At 39.9% G+C, this 24,492-nt stretch overlaps 1 protein-coding gene and 1 pseudogene across 1 annotated transcript in view; one reads left to right on the top strand and one right to left on the bottom strand.

Moving 5' to 3' along the window:
• Positions 1 to 10,065: 10,065 nt before the first annotated feature.
• The window catches only part of CFHR2 (complement factor H related 2), a 23,454-nt gene continuing 9,027 nt past the window's right edge, over positions 10,066 to 24,492 (bottom strand). The window contains exons 4-5 of the mRNA XM_019805519.2: positions 12,028 to 12,210; positions 10,066 to 11,572 (exon numbers count right to left, since the gene is read on the bottom strand). Coding sequence (XP_019661078.1) covers positions 11,364 to 11,572; positions 12,028 to 12,210 — 392 coding nt within the window. The 3' untranslated portion in view covers positions 10,066 to 11,363. The remainder of the gene's footprint in view (positions 11,573 to 12,027; positions 12,211 to 24,492) is intronic.
• On the top strand, positions 14,948 to 16,480 carry LOC105240032 (annotated as a pseudogene).

Raw genomic sequence — 24,492 nt, 5'->3', positions numbered from 1 at the left:
GTAGGCAAGCCATGCACATTAAGACATTGCACTGTATCCCCAGGATCATCCTCCCGTGACATTGTCTTACGCCTTGTCACCGGCTACCCTGATCCACACGGCCCACATATGCACAGCCCGCAACCTGTCATCCAGCATGGGTGCCGGGGACATTCCACTCCTATGAAGCACCAGTCAAACGCTAACCACCTGAGCCCACTCACCCCTCCTGAAAAACTGGCAAGAGTTCCTGGCCCCTCCCTGGCTAGGCAGTCCAGATTCCTCCAGCTCTAGCTCTGGGGTGGGGTATGCACACTTGTGTAGGTTAATGTTTGGAATTAGGCAGATGCCAGATTTCCCTAATCGCCTGCTCTTGTGACCTAGACTCTCCTGACACCTACCCTGTTCCAGATGCCTGGCTACCCTGACCTACTCATCCCACGCCTCGGCAGTACATACTTCAAAAGCTGTCCTTGGTCAGTCTGGTCCTCCAAGCCTGTGAATCGATAACCCATCTCCAAGCACCTGCATACCCTCAAGAGTGGAGGGTGCTACCCCCCAGAGAATTATTCTGAAGCAGCCACTGCAGTGGGCGATAGACAGTCCCCATGTAGACTTACTGCGTGCTGTTGTCCCAGGCATTAGCGGCAACCCAGTTTCCCAGATGTCTCTTATTGGAAGATACCCAGGCCAGCCTTCTGATTCAGCCCTGGAAAAGCAGATCAGATTACTCCAATTCTACCTTCAGTGAAAATATGCTCATGTATGTAGGTTAAGGCTTAAAGTTAGGCAGATGCCTTATAACCCAAAGATCCTCCTCCTGTGGCCCAGCCTCACCCCACATTGCCCAGCGCCGGACAGCTGGTCACCTTGACTTGCAAAGCCTGGGCATGCGCACTTCATACCGGTCAGTCGGCTCTGGGCTGTAGAGGGCTCTCTAGGCCTATGGAACTCTGGCTGGAATCCAACCACCTGAATGGCCTCAGGGTGGAAGGAGCCCACCCTTGGGAAATTTTTCTGATGTGGCAGCTTTAACCTGACAATGGTCTGTCCCCCATTTGGACTGGCATTTGGGAGAAATGCACATTTCTGTAGGTTAAGCCTAGGTATTAGATGCCAGGATACCTCCATAGCCCCTGCTGTGACCTGGCCTTACCCATTCCCTGGATGCTTTGACCTTTGCAGTCTGCGTGTGCAGTCCACACCCTGTCAGCTTGCCCCAGTCCTTGTCAGTGAGGGCTCTCCAGGCCTGCGGAGCTCAAGCACATCTCCAAACCCCTGCGAGCCTCCATGGTGAAGAGCCCACCACCTGAAAATCTTTCTGAGGCTTCAGCTCAAACTGATGACAGTCAGTCTCCATTAAGTCTGACTACCCATTAGGGCCTCAGGCTTCTCCAGTAATCAAGGCTCCCAGGTGTCTGTACTGGAGGGATCTCCAGCCATTTGACCCAACCTTGCCCAAGCAAGGCCGTCCCAGATTCCTCTAGCCCCGCCTTCAGTGTGAATATGCATGTTTGTATACGTTACTCCTTGAAAATTGACATATACCAAGTCCCCCCAAGAGCTCCTTCCTGTGACCTGGTCTTGCCCAACTAGCCCTGTTCCAGGTCCCCTGGCTACCCGGACTTGTGAGGCCCACACATGCACAGTCAGCACCCTATCAGCTGTTGGGGCCCCCCATACCTGTGGAACTTAAGCTGGTCCCCAAACACCTACAGCCTATAGGCTAGAGAGAGCCCACCCCCCCAATACTTGAGGCTTCATCTTAAACTGTCAGTCCCCAAATGGTCTGGCTGCCTAATGGGGTCCTGGGCTTCTCTAGTCATCAAAGCTCCCAGGTGTCTCTTATCGGGAAGCACCCCGGCCATTCCACCCAGCCTGCCCTGGGAAGGCAGTCCAGGTTTCTCCAGACCTGTCTTTAAGAAAAATATGAGCATTTGTATAGGTTAAGGCTTGAATTAGGCAGATGTCAGGTACTTCCCATAGCCTGCCCTTGTGACCTGACCTCACAGGAGACTTACTCTTTTCCAAATCCCTGGCTCCCCTGACCTGCTAGGCACTTGCATACAAAGTACATATTCTGTCAGCCACTGTTTCGAGCTGTGGCCCTCAAGGCCAGTGGAGCTAGGGTCCGTGCTCAACCATCTAAAAATAGCCTCAAAGGTAGAGAGTGTCAATCACCCCCAAATCACTGGGGCACTCACTGAGATGGGCGTCACTTAGCCCCCATGTAAGATATCACACCTGCTTAGGTCCTGATCTTCTGCAGCTGTCAAATCTCCTTGGTGTCTCTTACCAGAGTACAGCCAGGCTAGCCCACCTCATCTAGCCCTGCAGGGCAGTCCACGTTATTCCAGGTCTGCCTTCCTCAGAAATATGAAATATGTGCATTTGTGTAGGTCACGGTTTGATATTAGGCAGCGGCCCTGTAACCCCAAGAGCCTACTCCCATGACTCAGTCCACCCAGACATTTGCCCTGCTCCAGGTCCCTGGCTATCCTGACCCGGGAGACCTGTATTTATGCAGTATACACCCCCAAAGCAAGCCTGGGGCAGGCTGGCCCTCCAAGCCTGTGAAACTCTGGTCAGACACCCAGTACTGGTTAGATCCATGACCCCCAGGTGTCTCCAAATGGAGAGATACCCTGTCCTCCCAGACTGCCCCTTTCCTGGCAAGGCAGTTGAAAAATCTCCAGCTCTGCCTTAGGAGGGGAATATGTGAATTTTTGTTGGTTAAGCCTTGGAATTAGGCAGATGCCAGGCACACCTTCTGTCCCCTTCCTCTGACTAGAAGTCTCCTGACACTTGAGCTGTTCCACGACCCTGGCTATTCTGACCTGCACAGCACATGCACAGGACGTACTTTGAAAGCCCTTGTGCAGGTGCCCTTGGGCCCATCCTCAACCACCTGCATAGCCTAAAGTGTGGAGGGAGTCCACCCTGTAAGAACTGCTCTGAGACAGCCACAAAAATGGGTGATAATCTGGCCCCACGCATGTACTTACCATCTGCTATTATCTGGGGCTTTCGCAGCAATCAAGGCTCCCTGCTGTCTCATATTGGAGGATACCCTGGCCAGCCTACTGGATTCAGTCCTGGCAAGGCAGTCCCGATTACTCCAGCTCTGTCTTCAAAGGGAATACGCACATTTGTGTAGGATAAGGCTTGGAATTAGGCAGATGCCTAGTAATTCGAGAAGCTTACTTCCGTGAACTGGCACCCGGTTCCAGGACCCTGGCTACCCTAACCTGGGAGGCCCACGCATGTGCAGTACGTACCAGTAAGCCATATTGGGCGCGCTAGGCTTCCACCTGTGAGACTCCCACCAGACCGCAACCACCTGAATATTGCTATAAGCTGACAGCTGCAAATGGGCCACAGGATTTACAGCCTACTGGCATCCTAGGCTTCCCTAGGAACCAGGACTCCCACTCATCTCCAAATGGAGGCCCTGTCTGATGGGTGGGCCCTTCCTTGGCAGGGCAGTTGAAAAACCTCCAGCTCTGCCTTCAGAGAGAATATTCCATAATGGCTGGGTAGGCTTTGCATATTAGGCTAACTCCTTTTAACCCTAATAGCCCTCTCCTGTGACCCAGCCTCACCCAACATTGCCTTGTTCCAGGTCCCTGGGTACCCTGACGTATGTAGCCCATGCATGGGCAGTCACATCCCATTGCCCACCCTTAGGCTGCAAGGGACATTTCAGACTTCTTCAGTGGTGGAAAGTGGCACCTTTCTGCTCTGTAAGCTGCAGGTAGTTGGGGCCAGCAGGAGCTCCACAGGCATGGAGGGCCCCAACTGCCTCGAGTTGTGCTGATGGAGTGCATACTACTTACTCACAGGCAGGCTCCAGAGATCAGGGATCTGGACCTGGTCAAGTGTTGGGAGAGGCCATGTCTCAAGAGGGGGCTCTTGGAGGCCCATGGCATCTGCCTAATCCCAAGCCCTAACCTGCATAAGTGCACAAATTCCTCCTAAAAGCAGAGGTGTAGATAACGGACTGCTTTGACAGGGCAGGCTGGGTAGGCTGACTGAGGTATTCTTCAATTAGAGACACCTGGGATCCTTGATTGCTGGAGGATTCTGGGACCCCCATTAGGCGGCCAGTCCAAATGGGGACTGACTGTTAACAGTTTAGAGCTGCCACCTCACAAAGACTTTTGTGGGCAGTCTTCCTTTGCCCTGGACAGTAGCAGGTGGCTGGGAAATGGTGCAAACTCCACAGGCCTGGAGAGACCCACCTTCCCAAGACCTGTTGATGGGATGCATAGTACGCATGCTCGGGCCCCAGAGGTCAAGGAAGCCAGGGACTAGGAACTTAAGTGTCAAGAGATAACAAGTCTCAACAACAGGTTCTTGGGGGTCTTTGACATTTGTATAATTCCAAACCCTAGCCCAAAGAAATATGTACATTCTCCCTGAAGGCAAAGCTGAAAAACCTGGACTCCCTTGCCAGGGCAGGTCTGGGCAAATTAATGAGAATATCCTCCACTAAAAGGCACCTGGAGCTTGGGGCACAGATAAGCCCAAACCCCATCAGGCAGCCAGTCCAAATGGAGACTGAACTGACTCTCGGTAGTGTAAATTAGCCACATCAGAAAGACTGTTGGGGTGGGTTCCTTTCACACTGGAAGCAATGTGGGTGGCTGGGGACCAGTGTTCCACATGCCTGGAGACCTCCAGATGCCTCTGGCTGACTGAAGGGGTGCAAATTGCACCGGCATGAGCCACACAGGTCCAGGTGGCCAGGGAGCTGGAACAGGGTGCAGGGCTTGAGAGGCTGGCTCACGGGGCACAAGGCATCTGTGTAATTCCAAGCCTTAAGAGATGTGAACCTGCATAAAGCCTCTGAATATGAGAGGTTCCGAGAGGCCAAGTCACAAACCTGGGTATTGGAAGAACAACAGATCTGCCTCATTGCAAGCCCTCACCTACCCTAGGCTCCTATTCCTCCTGAAGAGATGATGGCAGGAACTGGATTGCCTTGCAGTGGAGAATGTTCCGGGTCTCTGTCAGGCAGCATGTCCAAGTGGGGATTCACTGTCAGCTTTGCAGCTGCTGTCTCAGAAAATTTGCAAGGGGTGGGCTCCCTCCATCTAAACGTATGTATGTGGGGTCAGGTAATTTCAAATTCAGTAAGGCAGTGAAAAAAACATGCAATAAAATTATAAGGAAAGAGTGAAACATAATTATATAATTCTAAAAACCTTTACATATGCCACAAAAAAAGAGATATTAGAACCAAAACAACAAATAATGTCTTTATACTAGGAACACAAAACTGGAAAATGAAATATAAAAAAACAATATCTTTTATTAATATTGAAAAACTTAAAATATGAAAGCATAAATCTGACCAAAAAATTTGTGAGATCACTACACTAAAATTTACAAAACATTACTGAGAAAAAAATTAAAAAGACATGTAAAGGAAGGACTCTGTATGTTCACGGTTGGAAGACAATACAATTAGGATGTTAATTTTCCTAAGTTAATTTATTCTTTGAACATGACCCACTTAAAAATCTCTTTTTTTATCAAAAATAATTGACAACATGATTCAAATGCATTTGGAAATGGCCAAGCCTGTCCTGAAAAAGAATAAATTGGAAGATTTGTACTACCAGATTTCTAGATCTATATTAAGGATACTCTATTTATCATGTGGTAGTATCAAATGGTAGACAAATTGATCAGTGGAAGAAAGGGAGTCCAGAAATACACACCCACACCCAGATCACTTGTTTTATGCACTAATGTAATTCAATGAGGTGAGAATTTTTTTTCAAAAATACAGTGAAGTAACAATTGGATTTTGGTATGGCAAACAAAATGGAAACTCAGCTTCTTTCTCATACCAAGTGATTAATTGAAACTGGATTGTGGATCTAAATATAAATCATCTAAGAGGAAAGATCATGTTATAACCAGTCATTCATGATAAATCAATATTTACTTAACATTTCAAATTATATTTCAGTAGTAATTTTTCAATCCATCAAAAACATCACACACACACAAAGCCATAGATTGGGAGAAGACATTTGCATTACATATATTGGATAAGAGATTAATATGTATTCCACACAAAGCAGTTTCATAAACCAAGAGAAAAAATAACCCAACTTAAAAATTGCAAAAAATCACCTCACAAACCTATGCTCAATGTGTTCAGTATCACCACTCATCAGTGAAACTCAAAAGAGAAACACATTAGCTATCACTATACAGTCAGAGAATGGCAATGTCTAAAAGCCTGGGTGCATTTGCTAAGAATAGAACATTAAAGGGATTCAGAATTTGAATAAATAAAAAAAGATTGGTAATTAAGAGTGCATAAGATTCAAAAATTTCTGCCTCAAAAAATGAACGTGGACTCAAAAGTCTAATAATCACTTGGAAAATATGTCTAATTTATATCACAGAAATGTAAAATGAAAAGGGATAATCTCATTATTTCTAAAGAAAGGAAAAATAATAGGAAAATGGGCTAATCTCTTAATAAGAAAATTAAGAGAGAGAAAAAACCCAAAACAAATGTGCTTTAAATATCTTAAATGCAAATAAACACATTCAAAATAATAAAATGCATATTAAAGTTACACAGAGGTCCATTTATTATCTACCGAACAGGAAAGATATTCAAAAGGTTGACGATATTCTCAGTTGACAAGACCAAGGAAAAGTAGGCTCTCTAGGACATTACGGGATACCATACAATACCCCTGTGAAAAATAATTTGAAATACTGAAGAAATTGCCTCATGATCCATTAACTTCAGTTTGAACAGTATATCCTGACAATATGTCCACAAAGTATATTCATCGTGTTGTTATCTGCAGTAGTAAAAATATCAGAATGGTCTGAGTGAGATACATTCTAAGATAAAAACAGCAAGGGACAGATAAATGTGTAAAATAATCTATGAAAAAGAGATTAAGAGGGCACCTGGGTGACTCAGTCAGTTAAGTGACAGATTCTTGATTTCAGCTCAGGTCATGATCTAAGCATTGTGAGATGGAGGCCATGTTGGGCCCCACGCTGAGCATGGAGCCTGTTTAAGATTCTCTCTCTCGGGGCGCCTGGGTGGCACAGCGGTTAAAGCGTCTGCCTTCGGCTCAGGGCGTGATCCCGGCGTTATGGGATCAACCCACATCAGGCTCCTCTGCTGTGAGCCTGCTTCTTCCTCTCCCACTCCCCCTGCTTGTGTTCCCTCTCTCGCTGGCTGTCTCTATCTCTGTCAAATAAATAAATAAAATCCTTAAAAAAANAAAAAAAAGATTCTCTCTCTCCCTCTGTTTCTGCCCCTCGATCCCTGCTTGTGTGCTCTCTCTCCCTCTCTAAAAAGAGAGAGAGAGAAAATAATGAACATTGAAAGGATGTCAGAAACTATTAAGTATCACCTTATTCAGTGAGGGAACAGGTATAACAGAAAGAAGACACCTCTGCTTAAAAACCTTCTCATATCACTCTGCCTTCTAAAACACGGAGATGTTTTCCATTTTTTTAAGTTAGATTAACAAAGCTGGGGGCATCACATTGCCGGATTTCAAGCTGTACTACAAAACTGTGATCACAAAGACAGCATGGTACTGCCACAAAACAGACACATAGACCAATGGAACAGAATAGAGAACCCAGAAATGGACCCTCGGCTCTTTGGGCAACTAATCTTTGATAAAGAAGGAAAAAAACATCCCGTGGAAAAAAGACAGTCTCTTCAATAAATGGTGCTAGGAAAATTGGACAGCTACATGCAAAAGAATGAAACTTGACCACTCTCTCACACCATACACAAAGATAAACTCCAAATGGATGAAAGACCTCAATGTGAGACAGGAATCCATCAAAATTCTAGAGGAGAACATAGGCAACAACTTCTATGACATCGGCCAGAGCAACCTTTTTCACGACACATCTCCAAAGGCAAGAGAAATAAAAGATAAAATGAACTTATGGGACTTTATCAGGATAAAGAGCTTCTGCACAGCCAAGGAAACAGTCAAAAAAACTAAGAGACAGCCCACGGAATGGGAGAATATATTTGCAAAGGACACCACAGATAAAGGACTGGTATCCAAGATCTACAAAGAACTTCTCAAACTCAATACACGAGAAACAAATAAACAAATCATAAAATGGGCAGAAGATATGAACAGACACTTTTCCAATGAAGACCTACAAGTGGCTAACAGACACATGAAAAAACGTTCAAAATCATTAGCCATCAGAGAAATTCAAATCAAACCCACATTGAGAAACCACCTTATACCAGTTAGAATGGCAAAAATTGACAAGGCAAGAAACAACAATTGCTGGAGAGGATGTGGAGAAAGGGGATCCTTCCTACACTGTTGGTGGGAATGCAAGTTGGTACAGCCACTCTGGAAAACAGTGTGGAGGTCCCTTAAGAAGTTAAAAATTGCTACCCTGTGATCCCAGCAATCCACTACTGGGTATTTACCCCAAAGATACAGATGTAGTGAAGAGAAGGGCCATATGCACCCCAATGTTCATAACAACATTGTCCACAATAGCTAAATTGTGGAAGGAGCTGAGATGTCCTTCAACAGATGACTGGATGTGGTCCATATATACAATGGAATATTACTCAGCCATCAGAAAGAACGAGTTCTCAACATTTGCTGAAACATGGACGGCACTGGAGGAGATAATGCTGAGTGAAATAAGTCAAGCAGAGAAAGACAATTATCATATGATTTCTCTCATCTATGGAACATAAGAAATAGGAAGATCGGATGGAGAAGAAAGGGATAAAGAAAGGGGGGTAATCAGAAGGGGGAATGAAGCATGAGAGATTATGGACTCTGAGAAACAAACTGAGGACTTCAGAGGGGAGGGGGTGGGGGAATGGGATAGGCTGGTGATGGGTAGTAAGGAGGGCATGTATTGCATGGTGCACTGGGTGTTATATGCAAGTAATGAATCATGGAACTTTACATCAAAAACCAGGGATGTACTGTATGGTGACTAACATAATATAATAAAAAAATATTATTAAAGAAAGGGGGGAGAAAAGTAAGAAGCAGCAAAATCTAAAATTGAAAAAATACTAATGCAAATAAATGTAAAACTCTTAATTTGATAAGAGAGCCAATCAGAGATAAGAATCATTTCTAGTTACTTTTTAAGAAGATACTTATACTCAGAATCAAGCATCCTGGGACAAAATAAACACAAGACATTTTAACCTTCATTTGATAGTTTAATGGGTGATAGTAATGTTTGCATGGCACTTTTGATGTTGTTTTCATGGACATTGAATATAAGAATATATAAGTAAAGAGAAAAAGGGAAAATGTGTTAAAAAGGTTTTTTTTAACCGTATATTATTAAACTTGAATTGGAAAATACAGTAGGAGCTAATGAATTTGAAATTTCATTTCTATCTCAAATTTCTGACAACCAAAAGACCCTGGAAGTAAAGACACTTCAACAGTATTGAACACTCCCAACTAACATTAACAGTACAACTTGGATTCTAAGCCCTGTGCTCCAAGAAAAAGAATCAGAACTTCTTGGAAAACTGTATGATTATGGGTCTTGCACAAGGGAAGTAGACAGTGAGCCTGAAATGTCATGTTGTGCTAAAAAAAAAAGAGAAATACTCAAAAACTAATGGGATATAACAAAGCAATCAGGAGCCAGTTGGAAGGCACTCACTAGCCAAATGTGGGATCATTTGTGCTTCAAAGAACAATGATTATAATTGATTGTGACAAATTGAGTAAATAAAAATTCACAAATCCAGGCTGATACCATGTTTAGAAAGTCTTTAAAGTGATCGCAGAAGGTCACTGTTACATCAAGTTCTTACTCCAAAAATCGGAAATAAAGGGAAAAAATAAAGATTTACCAAATCTTTTTAGGTGAAAGTTTAATTAACAGAGTTGATAAATTAACACTTATCTTTACACAAGAGTGACAAGTGCAAAAAAAATGATACAAAAGTCACTATTTTGAAATAATTGATTAGAAACAAGTATCATAAATAGAATCCACGAACAATAGGTGAAAGGTTGTAGAGACTAGTATATATACAAGCTTTAACAAAGATAACTGGCCAATTCTAACAGTGTTCCTTTATATATGAGAAAACCGGCTGTCACCAGTGATTCACATGTGGATAAAATGACTCCATTGGTGACAGCCAGGTTTCTCATTCTAAGCAAGAATGCTGCTTGATTTGATGCAATGCAAAGTTACAAGATATCACCTTATAATATTTTTATCTTAATTAGGTATATCTTTATTTTCATCTTCAAGTTGTGCTTTTGTAGAAATTTAAAATGTTTATAGTCAACTGATTTTAACTAATTATGTTGTTGGAAATGTATGAACATAAAAATCTCATTTCAGACTCTTGTCATTGAATGTTACCAAAGCCCTCCATACCAGCAAAATCATGAAAATGTTTTTAGATCTGAACATAATCACCAGAGGTCTTTATAGCTCTGAATGTGTATTATCTTACTTTTTACATATCTTTATCTTAAAATGACGTATTCTATGGTTCGAAGGTGATATATATTAAAGATAGAAAAATTGGACAATACAGGTATGTATAAAGGAGTTAAACAGCTACTCTTTCCTCTATTATCTATAAATTCAATTATAGTTATTATAAATTTTTGTGCTTTCTCCCAGCCTTTATTCTATAAACATTTATTCAGTGTTCAAAGCATAGTGTGTGTGTGTGTGTGTGTGTGTGTGTGCGTATGTGTGTGTATACTTGATACTGGACTTTTGAATCACTTTTAATGTTATAATAGTTATGCATCTAATTAGATTTGAATTCCTCTTTATGATTAGTTTGAATTCTTACGTTTGCTAGATAGACATCTTATAGGAGATCATACATTTCATCATTTTTTGCGCTTATATATCTATTGAGAGATAAGCAAAAGTAAATAACTTCTTATATCTTATTACTAACATAGGTATGACACAGTTAGGTTTCTATGTGTTTGTGAAGTAATATGATTTTGAAGATTAATGCAAGCATTTTTTCCCCATTTCCTCTGAAAGGGAGAGCCTCAGGAAGCCTCAGGAGTTATGAAGAAAGCTTTGAGAAAGGAGAAGGATGGAAAGAAGCAGGCATTGACGTGATCACAACTAATTTCTTGCCACCGACATTTTATCAATAGGACACATAGCATTTTGGTTCACCAAGTTTTAACATGGTGCTCTTAAGAAATGATTCATTTGTGTCTCAGGTTATATCATCCACATGCTATTTAACACAAATTCTGATTTATGAATAAAAATGAGTTAAATAACAGTTGAAAAAATAACTGAGAAGAATTGGATTCATAATGAAAACTCTGGAATAAATGTACATATTTTAATTTTAGGACTGCATCTTAACCATCGTTTTGTACACAAGTGGGATATATCACTTTCCCTTCCTGACAGGTTATTCGAAATGCATGACCTGGTGACTTTCTATGATAGCCAACTTTACATATAAATTCAATATTATCCCCTGTTCTAGAATAAAATTTTTTCTCATGTCTCCATCGTAACTGTATGTTATGTTTTTCCATCATTTCTTCTGATACCACACATGCATCTGAAAATACAAAAACGAACATAAAACATTAAGTAGCTTACAAATATTTGCCACAGAATTTCAGACTTTCAAGTAGAGTATCTACACTGGCCTAGCACTTAATTCGCAAAACCTTTTCCAAACCAACTCATTGAAAATCCGTCATGCAGATTTAAATCATTTTAAACAAAGGATGTAAAAATTAGGTTCTGTGTTTAATGTGTAATAATTAGATATTATAATCAAAGATACAAAATGTCAGCTCTCATATGAAGAACTTTTATTAAAAAATCTTTTGTTGCTGTTATTGTTTGAACAAGAATTTTTCCAACCTCATTTCCTCATATATTAATATTTGGTGGTCAAGAATTCAACAGAATCATTGTTTGTTAATCCACGAAAATTCTATAAATAGGAAAACATCATATTCATTACACAAATTATCCCAGGATCTATGAGAATATGAAAATATTTACCTAAGCATTTCGGTGGTTCTGACCACTGTCCGTTACTACATATTACATTCCTGTTTCCTTGAAGTGCATAGAAGGCCTGGCATCGGTACTCAACTGATGATCCTGGGGCGTATGCTGGTAATGGGAATGAGGTAATGTCTCCATTGTCGATAGGTGGAGGGGGCCCACATTTTCTCTGAGGGTCTAAAAAAGCATTATTTGATTTATTGAAAGACCAAAGGAAAACACAGGAAAGCAATAAAAATATAGCACAGTACTTAATATTAAGACATGTGATTTCTGCTAACATAATGATTCATTGAAGAAATTTTAATCACTTAAAGTGAGAGTTACATTTTTAAGCCCTTCCTTTCACCCCACATGAAAGCACACAGAGGCATTAACAAATATGTCTGCTTTGCATTATTTCAGTATTAAAAAATACTTTTCCTAGAGAATATATGCTGAACAGATGGATAGCTTAGATACAGAAATGTCCTGGTTTTTATATACAACATATTGTAGTGTCTATTGGGTCTCTAGTCATTTTTTTATGTTCAGTTAGCAAACATATAGTACATCATTAGTTTTTGATGTAGTGTTCAACGATTCATTTGCTGCGTATAACACCCAGTGCTCATCACAACATGTGCCCTCCTTAATACCCATCACCTGGTTACACTGTTCCCCTATCTCCTCACTTCTGTAACCCTCGGTTTGTTTCCTAGAGTCCATAGTCTCTCATGGTTTGTCTCCCTCTCTGATTACCCCCCCTTCAGTTTTCCCTTCCTTCCCCTTTTGTCCTCCGTGCTATTCCTTATGTTCCACATATGAGTGAAACCATACGATAATTGTCTTTCTCTGCTTGACTTATTTCACTTAGCATAATCCCCTCCAGCCCCATCCATTTATATGCAAATGGTAGGATCTCTACTCATTTTTTATTGATTTTCATTTTTATTACAAAATAAATATCCTCCCGTTTAATAAAATTCAAAGAATTACAAATTTGTATAATGTGAAAGGGAACTGCTGGCTTCCTGTTCTGGACAAGATGAGATAGAAACATTTCTGCTTCCAACATAAAAAGAGATTGCCCCAGTCTAGCAAGACAGAGGCATTTCTTACAATACCTGAATTACTCCAGAGAAACACCACAGAAGAAACCTAAGACCACCCTCTCTCCACCTTGACCAACAGAGGCCAGGTGAGGAGCCTAGACTTCTACCCACACTCCTGGGGAACAAAACACCACTCCCTTTTCCTGAGATGTCAGTGGAGGCCAAGTGGGAAGCCTGGACTTGTACCCTGCATGTTAGTACTGAAGGCCTAATAAATAAAATATTTCCCAAAAAACTCAGAGTTTTATTTATTTATTTATTTATTCATTCATTCATTTTAGGATTTTATTTATTTGAGAGAGAGAGCATGAGATATCCAGCGAGAGAGTACATGCAGGGGGAGCTGCAAAGGGAGAGGGAGAAGCAGACTCCCCACTGAGCAAGAAGCCCAATGTGGGGCTCAATCTCAGGACCCTGCAATCGTGGCCCAAGCCGAAGGCAGATGCTTAACCAACTGAGCCACCCAGGCCCCAAAATGTGGAGTTTTCAAACATAATGCTCAAACTGTCCAGAATATAATTGAAAATCATTCATCACAGCAGGGACCAGGAAAATCTCAAAAGAGAAAAGAAAATCAACGGAAGACCACACTGAGATGACACAGATATTGGAAACATTTGACAGTGGTTTTTAAAAATTCAATGGCAAGTATAGAACTGAAAAATGTAACAGAATTTCTTCTCAAGCTTACTAGATGGGCTCAGTAATAGATTGCAGATGCCAGAAGGATGTATAAACTTGAATGTAGAGCAATACAAATCACTCACCTTGAAAATAGCCTGAAAACAAGCAAACAAACAAACATAGAAGGACAGAGCTTCAGGGATCTGTGGGAAGATAACAAAGAATAGACACTCGAAAAAAGAAAGAGGGGATTGGAGACGAAAAAAATAGTTAAAAAAAGAATGGCTGAAAATTTCCCAAATTGATCATAAGACATAAATATGTATACTAAAAAAGCTGAATCTCTGCATTATTCTTAATAATCCGTATTATTTTAACAATCTGTATATGTGAATAATAAAAATCATAAGAAAAAAAAAGCTGATATCTCCAAACAGGTTAAACCGAAAGAAATTTATGCCAGGATACATCATAATCAAACTGCTGAAAACTATTAAGAAAAGGAAAAAAATACCAAAAACTAGATAGAAATTATGCAAACCAATGGGGGAGAAAGGCCTCAAATATCAGTGGGGTGCTCATCTGTGACCATGGGGTCAAACCCAAATTCTTTCTTTTTTTTTTAAGATTTTATTTATTTATTCGACAGAAATAGAGACAGCCAGCGAGCGAAGGAACACAAGCAGGGGGAGTGGGAGAGGAAGAAGCAGGCTCATAGCAGAGGAGCCTGAGGGCTCAATCCCATAATGCCAGGATCACGCCCTGAGCCAAAGGCAGACGCTTAACTGCTGTGCCACCCAGGCACCCCCAAACCCAAATTCTATATGCAGTGACTCTATCCTGTAGGATTCAAGGGAGAAATGATGACATTCTGAGGCAAAGAAAAACAGAGACTTTGTCTCCAGCAGACCTGTGCTTAAATAATTTCTAAAGAAATTCTCTAAATAGAAAGGAAAATGTAACAGAAGAATAAAGACGTTGGGAAGGAAGAAAAAAATGGAACTAATAAAAATAGGGGTAATATAATAGACTCTCTTTTTCCTAGTTAGTTGGTTAAATTATGTTTGATGTTTGTACAAAATTGCATCATTTGATATGATTTGACATCTGAGCAGAACTATATCACATGATAATGTATGTGGAGTAAATACTTAAGAGCTTTATGTTAAAAATGTGGGGAGAGTAAATGGACCTAAATGGAAGTAAGGTTCCCACATTTCACCTGATGCGGTAAAATGTCAATACCAGCGAGACTGATAAGCTTTATATGTGCATCTTCATACTGCCAGCAACACTAACAAAACTATACAAAGAGATACACTCAAAAACAATATAGATATATCAAAATAAAATAATTTTAAAATATTCCAAAAATCCACAGGGAAGGCAAGAAAGCAGGAATGAGAAACAGAGGAAACACACCCAAAACAAATAATAAAATGGTTGATACAGCCCCTAATCTATCAATAATTACTTTAAGTGTAAATGGTTTAAATACCTCAGTTAAAAGACTGAAAACGGCAGGATGACATATAAACAATACCCAACTATAGGGCATCTATAAGAAACTCTCTTCAAACATGAAAACAGGTGGGCTCAAAATAAAAGACTGGAAAATATATATGCCAGGCAAAAGTTAATTTGAAATACTACAAGGGGCTACTATAATAGCACCTTTGTTGATTCCCTTTATTTCCTGAACTAAATACTAGAGAGTTCTATGACCAAATACTCAGGCTTTTTTTTTTTTCTGTATTCACTAATCCCCGGGATAAACTCAGGTAGTAAGCTACCTTGAAATATAATCCACATGCTGAAGAAGCCCAAATTTATATCACCTTCTATGATCACACCCCAGCTGCCTATTCCATGTCTCAAAGTGGAATTTCATAGGTTGTCAAATGTACTTAAGTTAGCTTTAATACATTTGTTCCTCAGGAAATAACTGAGTGTCTAATGCTTAAGATAGGGAATGTTCCATGATTCCAACTGTTCTTTTAATCTGGCCAAATCTTTCATGAAACAAATATACTACATTACTTAGTTCAGTCTGCAAAAAAAAATTTAAGTATCATCATTTTATTTGTATTTTTAAAAATATGCCAATAAGAGAGAAGTGGTGGCTGATGGTGAGGGTGATTCTGATGAGACCAAGGACCAGAAAGGGAATGTGACCTCCCCAAAGTCACAGAGTAATATCTGGTAGAGCTGGACAAGAACCCAAGTCTGTAACTGAAGAGACCAGAGGTCTTTCTGTTACACTCTTGGGAAGCAGATGATCTTTGCAAATTAACTTGTGGGGAAAATGCCTAAAGTCAAAAGCTCCCCCAGGTGGCTGGGAGTTGGTGGAGCCAACACTGGATGAATTAGATCAAAAGATGAGAGAAGCTGAGACAGAACCTCATGAGGGAAAAAGGAAAGTGTGATCTCTGTGGTCTATCTTTAGGATCCAACCACAGAAAACCCACTGTATTTTTGACCTCTTTTAGAAGTGGAAAGCCATCAGCAGAGAATTATATGAATATTGTATTAAAGAAGACTATGTAGATTAAAACCTGATCACAAAATGGAAAAAGCAGGGGTTTGAGAATTTATGCAGCCTGTGCTGCATTCAGGCACGGGACACCAATACTGGCGACGAACTGCATTTGCCAGGTCCCCAAAAGCAAGCTGGAGTTGGGCCAGATCATTGCATCTAGTGCTGTGGCTGCTGGGGCTGCTCAGGCTGAGGCCCTCAGGCCCTGACCCCTCCTGACCCTGAACTTTGGACTTCCCGGGGTTTCTGCCTCTTGCGCCACCCCTTTCCTGGGAGCGCAGCTCTTCTCACAGAGTGGTACTCCCAGCCTGAGTTGGAGCGTGGTCTCTACAGGTGAAGGCTTTGGTGTTTATCAGCTGTAATTTGTAGAAATAAAACCTTTTTTAAAAAATCCCATAAAACATATTTATAGCAACATATTTTATCTTTAATATGTTCTCTAAAACCTGGGGGGAAATGAGATAATCTTTCACACTAAGGTTGTTCTCTCCAGGTTCCATTTAAACATATCACTTTGGGGTCACCTGGGTGGCTCAGTGGGTTAAGCATCTGACTCTTGATTTCAGCTCAGGTCATGATCTCAGGGTTGTGAGACATGGGGCTCCCTGCTCAGCGGGGAGTCTGCTGTCTCCCTCTGCCCCCCTTTCATGCTCTCTCTCTCACAAAACAAAAGCAAAATCATATCACTTCTACTTCACCAAACAAATCGAAAGGTTTTATGCATTCATAATGTACTGTCTCACTAGATGGATACCTACCTAGGCATCTTATTTGGTATAATAGCATTTTCCACTATGAGTGGATTCACAGCAGAAACATTGATTAGGAAATAAATGTATCTCCGATGTAATGATAATTTGAGTAACAATTCAACAAATGGGATTCCAAGTATATGTCAAACAGGATTTAAAATCAATTATTAAACCATCATTTTAAAAAACTGCTAATTTTAATAAATTTAAGTGTAAGGAGATAAAACAATATTTTTTAATAAGATTTAAGCTTCTGTACCTTAAATTTCCCTCCTATCCTTCACTAGAAGTTTGATAGACTTCCTTTTTTTTTTTTTGGTAGAGATCCATTAAAAATGAGTTTCTCTGGATATTTCCATTTGGGTTTAATAACAAATATTATAAATTACATAAACTTTAAATGAATTTATAAACCACAAGAAAATTATTTTAATAAAGACTGTAGCACCTGGCCTGGCTTTGCAGGGTTGAGAAGGCATGCAAGCTTAATATTTCTGCCACAGGGGGAAGCAAGAAGTGTGGACCTGGCACAACCACAAAAAGATCTGAGAAATCATCAGAATCCTTAGGATGGCTGACAGAAGGTGTTCCTCTGCTGAACTCAATCACTAAAGGTGACAGAAGGTGAATGCTACTTCAAATGTAAAGGCAACAACATAAAACTACATAAAAAATCAAGGAAACATGACACCACCAAAGGGACACCAAAGTATAACTTTGAACCCTAAAGATTGGAGATCTGCAATTTACCTGATAAAGAACTCAAAGCAGCTGTCTTAAAGATGCTTAGTGAATCAGAAGAAAACACAGAAAAACAATTCAATAAAATCCAGAAAACAATACTCAAACAAAATGAGAAATTTAACAAAGATATAGAAATCACCAAAAAGAACCAAACAAATTCTGCACTTCAAGAAATGAAATAAAAAATGCAATGGAGAGCATTGACAACAAAACAGATCAAGTGATTTTTTTTTCTATCTTTTACTTTGAATGGAACCATGTTTTCATATTTGAAGTGAGTTTTTGGAGACAGTACATAGTTGTGTCTTGTTTATGTGTTCACCCTGCCTTTCTCAGTCTTTTAACTAAAGTATTTAGACCATTTACATTTAAAGTAATTATTGCTGTTAAAGGCTATGTCAGTCATTTTATTATTTGGTGTGTGTGTGTGTGTGTCTGTGTCTGTGTGTGTATGTTTCCTCTGTTTCTCATTCCTGTTTCCTTTTCTTGCCTTCCCATAGGTTTCTTCAACATTTTAAAATAATTTTATTTTAAGACATCTATATTGCTGAATATACCTCTTGTATAATTCTATTAGTGGTAGCTCTATGTATTAAGATGTACATATATAGCTTAGCATTCCTTTCTGGTGTTCACACATTACCACTTCAAGTAAAATGTGGAGACTTTAATTCCATTTGGGTCCATTTACTCTCCCCACATCTTAAACTTTGCACGTAATGAATATGTCCTCTCTGTCATTGCTTATTGAGTTAGTCACATTCAGTCGAGGGCCAGACACCAATCTAGCTGGAGGACGTAAAGGGCAATAGGTATAATATCGAAAAGCAAAAGATTCTATTGCTTTCAAGATGGCACCTAAAGCGTGAACCTGTTGCTCTGTTGTTGGAAGGAGTTTTGCAGTTAGTTCTGGGTCTATGGAAGAACAGGAACAAACTATCAGGACTTCCAAAAGTAGTTTTCCCTCTGGATCACCCAATCTCCACTTGAATGCATCTATTCCTAACTACCGTTGGGAACTGCTACACTGGTAAAGCCAAAATGATCTTTCTTGTTTCTGATTTCCAGCTACTCCTTCTATGGGTGAAACTCAATGAAAACCAACAAAGAATAATAGGAAATGTAGTTTATATGTTTTAAATCTTAAGAAATTTGGGTGTGGTCCTTGACGACATCAATGAAATAATCAACGTAGTCCACCACTGTCCATCACAATAACAGTAATGATAGCTTCACAAATCTGCCTTCCTGTAATGAAGATGACCTTGTTCTCTTCCTCTAAGTGGGAGTCAGAACTTCCAAGAGTCATTCTATTACTATTTGGTGATGTTATTACCTTATTTTAGTTGCAATCCCATAGAGGTATTCTGTACCTTAGAAGCTAATTCATTCCCTTTCACAAAAGGTAAGGTCAAGGAAGAGAAAACAGTTTAAAAAATATACAAATATATCTATAAAAATCAAAACAGAAACTATACTGCCATAGTCCTCATGTAAGTTATTGATCATTAGGCTATGGTTGATATTATAAATGTTTTTCTACACCCCATTATATGTTTCCTTCCCCTTCAGCCAGCATCTAAACTAGTCCAGGTCCTCTACCTGATGGGGTTAACCAAACCTCATTTCCAAAATGACAGGGTCCATAGCAACCTTACATTTAGTAGGTTGTTGATGTCTTCTATTAACCTTATTGATAGATACACAGAGAAGTATAAAGGAGAAGCCTCAGAGAATTTTCTGCATTCAAATATAATTTCCCTGCTCTTGTCGTGTAGGAGTAAACAATGACCCTTTGGCAATTCAGTTCAATATCCTAGCCTGTGTACATAATCCACTCTTCTGCCTGGTAGTTCAATGACATGAGAGGCCCAAGATAACAACAGAGTTACCATCAGCTTCCAGTAAAGGGAAATATTGATTAGGTCCTGGTGAAAGCATTTTATCTTAGTATGACCTACTTTCTAAACTAGCAGAGTACAAAGTCCTAAGCCTGGAGAAAGAAAGTTATTAGTGATTAAACATCTTAACAGATGCAGATAAAGTGATAATCCAATATAATTCAAGACAACTACTTAGTCAAAAAAGAAAATACAATCAACAAAATTCTTGCAAACACAAATATAAGGAAATTTCTTTAAGCAAACAAAAGAGAGCTGTTGATATGCTACAATCCCAATTTACTTGCAGCAAAGTTAATAGTTGTGATATTATGATTTATAATAAATATATATTTAGTCCTTGTCCCCACATCAGGCACATCAGGAATGAGCTCCTAAAATGCTTGGAATTTCTAAGTGATGAGTGTGATAAAGGTGTCTTTAGTTATGTTAATAAGGTGGTTTTGGAAACACCAAGGATAGGGTCTGGTTACCAGGGGAACAAGCCCTATCTTTAGAGTTGGAACTTGCAGTCCCACTATCCTGACTCCAGAGAGGGGAGAGGGACTGGAGGTTGAGTCAACTGCTGATGGCCGATGATTTAATCAACCATGCCTATGTAATGAAGCCTCCATAATAACCCAAAAGGACTGGGTTCTAAGAGCTTCCAGGATGGTGAGCACATGGAGCACATGGAAGCTCCATGCCCCTTACCACATATCTTGATCTGCGCATCTCTTTCATCTGGCTATTCCTGAGTAATATCCTTTTATAATAAACTAGCAATCTAGTAAATAAAATGGGTTGTTTTTTGTTTTGCTTTTTAGTTCTGTGAGCTGCTCTACCAAGGTCCTAGGACCCTCTGATCTATAGCTATTTGGTTAGAGGCACAGGTAACACACTGAATTTACAATTGGCTTGTGAAGGGGGTAGGAGCCATCTAGTAGGACCGAGCCCTTGATCTATGGGATTATGTGATCTCCAGGTAGATAGAGGCAGACTTGAGTTGAATTGTAGGACACCCTGCTGGTGTCAGATAATTGTTTCGTGGTGTGGAAAAAACACACGATTATAGGAAAGATCATCATACCAGCTGAATAGCAAATTTCAGTCAGGATTACAAATATATATCTTCAGTGGACATAAGACAAAAGCCCTATATGATAACTGAAAATTTTCTATTTTACAACTTGGTTTTGCACAATTAAAATAAAGCTAGTTTTCTCCCCTCCCTTTGTTTTGATAGGCATTAAGAAATTGATAGGTAGTCAGGGACCTGGGCTGAAGCAAGTTTTCACAAACATCTGCAGGTCAAACTTTCCATGCCTAAAACCAGACAAACAGCCACTGAACAAAGAATCCACCAAGGGGCCTAAAGAAGATTAAAAAAAAAAAAAAAAGCTGACAATAAACTGTGTAAGGCTAAACAATGGACCCGGATAACAGGAAGCTAGGACATAGCACTATGCCCATCAAGTCCATGGTGCCATAGCCTTATATAGAAAAGTTCTTCAACTGACCAATAGGAAAAGTGTTGGGAGAGGGGGCTACAAACTCTGCTCCCTGTCCAGATAAAACCTGTAAAAACCCCTAGGCTACACCATTACCCCAGCTTGCTCCCCTAAGCCCAGAGTCTTTCTGTCCAGTAGAACTCTTGCTTCTTGCCTTCTAGTTAGTTGCCTTGTCTGGGACTCTCATGCTTCAAGCAAGCTCTCTTTGATGCGAATCTAGGAAACACCAGATACCAGTAACAGTTTTCTTTCTATACACCATCCATTCTTGATAACTGATCTTGTCAGAGTAATCAAACTGTGCCACCTTTTAAAAGTATTATGATAGAACCCTACTTTGACTTGTTTCTTTTAATGTATTGTTATATTATGTGAAATTGTTAGGAATTATATAAAAAATATCCTGTATATCTGAGAAGCAGCACAATATGTGATATCAGGACATGTGTGATTCTGAGGAAAGAAATAATTTATTGGCGATATAATTGCAATCTATTGCAATTAGGATTGCAGTATCTTGTAGCCCTTCCATTCATGCCACATTAAACTACACATACACTAGAAATAAATATTTATGCTTTGCTATATTCCAGGATAAAAATGTTTACAATGATTAATGATGGACATTTGCATAGTTAGCCATCATATAAAGTTCCTGTACCTTTTCTTTTTTTAAAATATTTTATTTATTTATTTGACAGAGAGAGAATAGAAGCAGGGGGAGCAGCAGGCAGAGGAAAAGGGAGAAGCAGACTCCCTGCTGAGCAGGGACCCTGATGTGGGGCTCCATCCCAGGACCCTAGGATCATGACCTGAGCTGAAGGCAGACACTTAACCAACTGAGCCACCCAGGTGCCCCTAAATTTCCTGTACTCTTACACAACCTACTACAATGTCTCTTGGGATACTAGTCATTTAATTTTTTCATTGTTTTTAAAAATCAGCTCCTTGCAAAAACTAAAGAAACAAATTGATAGAAGGTAAAAAGGGTATATTAACTTCCTGCTTCAGAAAGATGGAATCTAGAAGCATTTCTAACTCCCTCTAAGTATAACACAAAAGTCTGACATATTATATAAAACAAACATAAGGAAACTCCAAATAATGTAGAGAAGTCAGACTTGCTAGGGATATAGAAACAAAAGGAGCAACACAGCCATGAATTACTTGGGATTTTGTTTTTTTGTTTTGTTTTGTTTTGTTTTTTGCCTCTTGCATATCCCAGACATGAGATGAGAGAAACTTTCAACCTGGAGCCATGAAATTTATACCAAAAAAAAAAAAAGAAAGAAAAAGCCCCCAAAGGAATCTGCTCTCTTTCTAGGCAAAGACCAAGAAAAAACAGCCTACAAAGACAGATGGTTTTTTTTTAATTATATAGGTATAATTATCCTAGAAAAACACCATAGAAACACTGCAGACTGCCTATCAATCAGCAAAGGCTAAGCAGGTAGCTTAGATTTTCAACCAGCCCCACCAAACAAGGTGCTCCTTGCCCTTCCCATGATGTCAGCAGAGGCTGACTGCTTATGCTATACTTATGTCCACAGTTGCAGTAATAAATAACCTTTCCTCGCATGTGGTATCAGTGGAAGCCAAGTGCATAGTTGGAAATGTACCTTGCTTGGTAATAAGGTGTTGCCCCAATACCAGTCCAGCGAGATACCTGCAAAAACAAGTGATAGGCCTTTTACTCCTATCCAGCACTAATAAGGGATTGCCTTCTTTACCTGCAAGAGTTGTATCAGTGGAAGCCCGATCAAATAGAAGGTTTAAATAAAATCACAATTCTCATTACATTTTACCCCAATGGTCCTGGATACAATTTGAAATTACTCATCAGACCAAGATTCAGAAAATCTCAAAAGAGAAAAGAAAATGAACAGAAGCTAACTCTGAGATCATTCAGATTGTGGAACTCTTTGATATCAAATTTAAAGATCCAAATAAGAAATACACATAGAAAAATACTATAAGACAACATTAAGAAAACCCTCATTGGAAGGAGCTCAGTAATAAATTAGAGATGATGGAGGAATGAATCATTGATGCTGAAGATAGATGAATAGAAATGATCTAATCTAAAAATAGAATGAAATCGTACAAAATTAACAGACTACAGGGACTTGTGGGAAAATAAATAAGATTGGCATTTCATAAAGGGGAAAGGGTGTAGAGCTAAAAAAAAAAATTACTTAAAAAAATGTGGTCAAGAATGTCCCCAAATGCATGTAACATATAGATACACATATTCAGGCAACTCTGCTAAGCTCTTAACAAGATAAATTGATGTCAAGACACATCATTATCAAATTGCTGAAATTAAAGAAAAAGAAAAAAATCCTAAATGTAGCTAGAGAAAAATAATACAGAACCAATAGGCAAGCAATGATTCAAATGAGAGTAGATTACTTATCCAAAACTAAGGAAGACAGGACAAGTGGCCCAATATTTTAAAAGTGGTGGAACAAAAGAACTGTCAACCTCAAATTCTATATCCTTCAGGAATATAGGAAAATAAGATAGTCTCAGACAAAGGAAAACTGAGAGAATTTGTTGCCAGCAGAATTACCCTTAAAGAATGACTGAAGGAGAAGTCTGTAAGCACAAAAGAAAATATAACAAAAGAGAGAATCAGTGGACTTGAAGGTAGGTCAAAAGAGGAACAGTAAGAAAAAAGAATGAAGAAAAATAAACCGCTATTGAAATTAATAGATGAAACCTTCCCAAATTTGATGAAAGGTATTATCTACACAACCAAGAATCTCAACAAACTCCAAGGAGAATAAACTCAGAGGTCCATACTGAAATACATTAGACTCAAAGTATCAAATCCAAAGATAAAGAGATAATCTTGAAAATAGCAAAGAAGAAGCAGTGCATCTCATGAAAGTGTCCTAATTAATGACAGTAGTCAATTTCTCCTTAGAAACCATGGAGGCCAGGAGGCAGCGATAAGAAATACTTAAAAGAGGAGAGAGAGAAGGAAGATGGCGGAGGAGTAGGGGACCCCTTTTTCAGCCAGTCCCCTGAGTCGAGTTGGATAGGTACCAGACCAGCCTGAACCCACGGAATCAGCCTGAGGTGCAAAAAGATACATCTGGATCTCTACAAATGAACATCTCCAGCGCTGAGTATTGAGGTACGAAGCAGGGAACCGTGAAACCGCACACAGATATCGGCAGATAAACGGAAGGGGGAGGGAGTCGCCGCGTTCGGGCTCCGGGAAGCGGTAGCCACCTACACAGGGGAGCGGGCAGATTCACGGACTGGCACCCGCAAGAGAACAGACTGGGACCATGAGCGGGGAGCACGTGC

The sequence above is a fragment of the Ailuropoda melanoleuca genome, chromosome 8 (genome assembly GCF_002007445.2).
Source record: "Ailuropoda melanoleuca isolate Jingjing chromosome 8, ASM200744v2, whole genome shotgun sequence".
NCBI classification, from domain to species: domain Eukaryota; kingdom Metazoa; phylum Chordata; class Mammalia; order Carnivora; family Ursidae; genus Ailuropoda; species Ailuropoda melanoleuca.
Note: the sequence above shows the minus strand (reverse complement) of the source record. Positions and strands in the feature narration are given on the sequence as shown.